This window comes from Cryptomeria japonica, chromosome 5, assembly GCF_030272615.1.
Source record: "Cryptomeria japonica chromosome 5, Sugi_1.0, whole genome shotgun sequence".
Classification (NCBI taxonomy): domain Eukaryota; kingdom Viridiplantae; phylum Streptophyta; class Pinopsida; order Cupressales; family Cupressaceae; genus Cryptomeria; species Cryptomeria japonica.
Genome location: NC_081409.1, coordinates 205,566,441 through 205,568,551, shown reverse-complemented (window position 1 = coordinate 205,568,551; position 2,111 = coordinate 205,566,441). Strand labels below are relative to the sequence as shown.

At 33.8% G+C, this 2,111-nt stretch overlaps 1 protein-coding gene across 1 annotated transcript; it reads left to right on the top strand.

Annotated features, from left to right (window-relative positions):
* Positions 1-464: 464 nt before the first annotated feature.
* LOC131043931 (cationic peroxidase SPC4-like) lies at positions 465-1,500 on the top strand. The gene is made up of 3 exons (XM_057977170.2): positions 465-897; positions 980-1,165; positions 1,291-1,500. Exons 1-3 carry the CDS (start codon positions 649-651, stop codon positions 1,498-1,500), a joined length of 645 nt encoding a protein of 214 aa, XP_057833153.2. The 5' UTR covers positions 465-648.
* The last annotated feature ends 611 nt before the right edge of the window (positions 1,501-2,111 follow it).

Genomic DNA, 2,111 nt, shown 5'->3' with positions numbered 1-2,111 from the left:
ATCATGCATTAAAATAAAATATTTTTTTTGTCATTTAACCAAGTGATCATTAAAGAAGAGTAACTTAAACAGAAGATATATTGTGTTCAACATTCAATTTCTAACTCTCTATTTATAAAAAGTGGTCACAAGTTCAAATCTTGGAGGATGTAAGATAAAATATACACACATTTATAGCACACTTAGATGCATCTTGGAAGGAGTTGGGGGCCAACCTTAAACGATGCACACTAAGCAACATATTAAGTCTAGAGAATGTCAGTCAACTCTAAGTGTTTAACATTTTTAAATCTAGTGCGCACGTGGCTGAAATGTGCATCTGTGCATCTTGACCAGAATGCGAAATTAAAACTTAATGTGTGTGATTTAAGCCGATAATCCATACCCAAAAACAGTTCATTCATTTCTTTATCTTTAAGGACGTTGACTACGTGCCGGTCGTTTACCGGGGAAAATAGAAAAAGTCAAGCTTTGAATGCACTTCCTATCAGACTCTGCTTTTCTTCCTACATGTTTGAGAATTTTTCAGAGAAGTTGTGATCAATCCGCTGTCTGTTCACTTATCCAGCATGTGACTTTCACACGCTCAACGCTCATAAATACCCACGCTTCCATGGAAAATCCACCAAGCTCTGTGTTTTTCCCCTAATGGAGAAACTTCCTCTTCTCTCTCTCCTTTTCGCTCTCTGCGTTTCGATTGTTTGCGCTGAAGAAGAAAATGTTTTGACCTTAAATGCCGAACCTCCTCTGGTAGATGGGCTTTCATGGAGGTTTTATAAGAACACCTGCCCCAAACTGGAATCCATTGTTGAGGAAAGGATCAAGTTTTATCTAAAGGAGGACATTACTCAGGCCGCAGGGTTGCTGCGCCTTCACTTTCATGACTGTTTTGTTCACGTTGGGTTTTAACTAATTTATTTGTTTCGCCATGTTTGTTTGTTTATTGGGTTGGTGTTAAATGTTGAAAGATTTTGTACAGGGGTGTGATGCTTCTGTTCTGCTGGATGGATCGCCCAGTGAGCGAGACTTCCCTTCAAATAAATCGCCGCGGGCGAAAGTTTTTGAAATAATAAACGACATTAAAAGGCGTGTGAACAAGGCCTGCGGTGTCGTCGTGTCCTGCGCAGATATCACTGCTCTGGCAGCTCGGGATTCCGTTGCAGGGGTAAATTTCTTAGTATTTTAAGTAATTTAAGCATATTGTAATTGGATGTTTTTATAATTGTATGTGATATAAAGAAAATAATTTGTCTCATGATTGATACTATATCATTAATTTTTTTATAATAGAGTGGAGGGTCAAAATACAAAGTGCCTCTAGGGCGGAAGGACAGCTTGAAGTTTGCGAGTAATGAGACCACAATCGCAAACCTTTCAGCCCCAACCTCCAATGTCACAACCCTCATTAAGACTCTTGCTACCAAAGGTCTTGATGTCACTGACCTTGTGGCTCTTTCAGGTTTGCCCATATTGTTAATAAGCAAACATTTTGATTGTTAGTTAAAGATTTTCATATTCAATTTGAATTTTGTGTATTAATTATAGTTTAATTATATTTAAATAGCGATTGGTTGATGTCACTGTGCTTGTGGCTCTTTCAGGTTTGTCTATTTTGTTTAAAAGCAAATATGTTTTTTAGTTAAAGCTTTTTTATTTAAATATTTTTTTAATGTAAATTTTGTCTATTAAATACAATTTAATTATATTTAAATAGTGATTTGTTGATGGGTACACACCTTTTATGAAATTTTATTTAGGAAAATTGTAAACAATGTTTGTGGTTGTTTCTTTTTTTAGGTATTAACGTCAAATGGTGACTTGACTATTTGTTGACTCTTAGCTTTCAATTGTAGTTGCTATTTGTTAGTCGCCTAATAATCAAGTTAATTTGACTTTGTCTAAATGAAAAATCATTATAAATAGACAATGATTTCTACAAAACAAAATTTGTTGGACCATATACAACATATTAAAAATAATTTATTACAAATATTTTTTTAAAAATAATTTATTACAAATATTTTTTTAAAAATATTTATAATTCACTACGTATGCGTACTCACAATCTCCTACAATAATATTTTTGAATTTAAGTTATTTTATTTAATATT

Bases quoted from the DNA above. Each gene is read 5' to 3' on its own strand.
- LOC131043931 (XM_057977170.2), top strand. From the start codon at position 649: ATGGAGAAACTTCCTCTTCTCTCTCTCCTTTTCGCTCTCTGCGTTTCG. The intron at 898-979 runs GTTGGGTTTTAA...GATTTTGTACAG, and splicing joins TTCATGACTGTTTTGTTCAC to GGGTGTGATGCTTCTGTTCT. The intron at 1,166-1,290 runs GTAAATTTCTTA...TTTTTATAATAG, and splicing joins CTCGGGATTCCGTTGCAGGG to AGTGGAGGGTCAAAATACAA.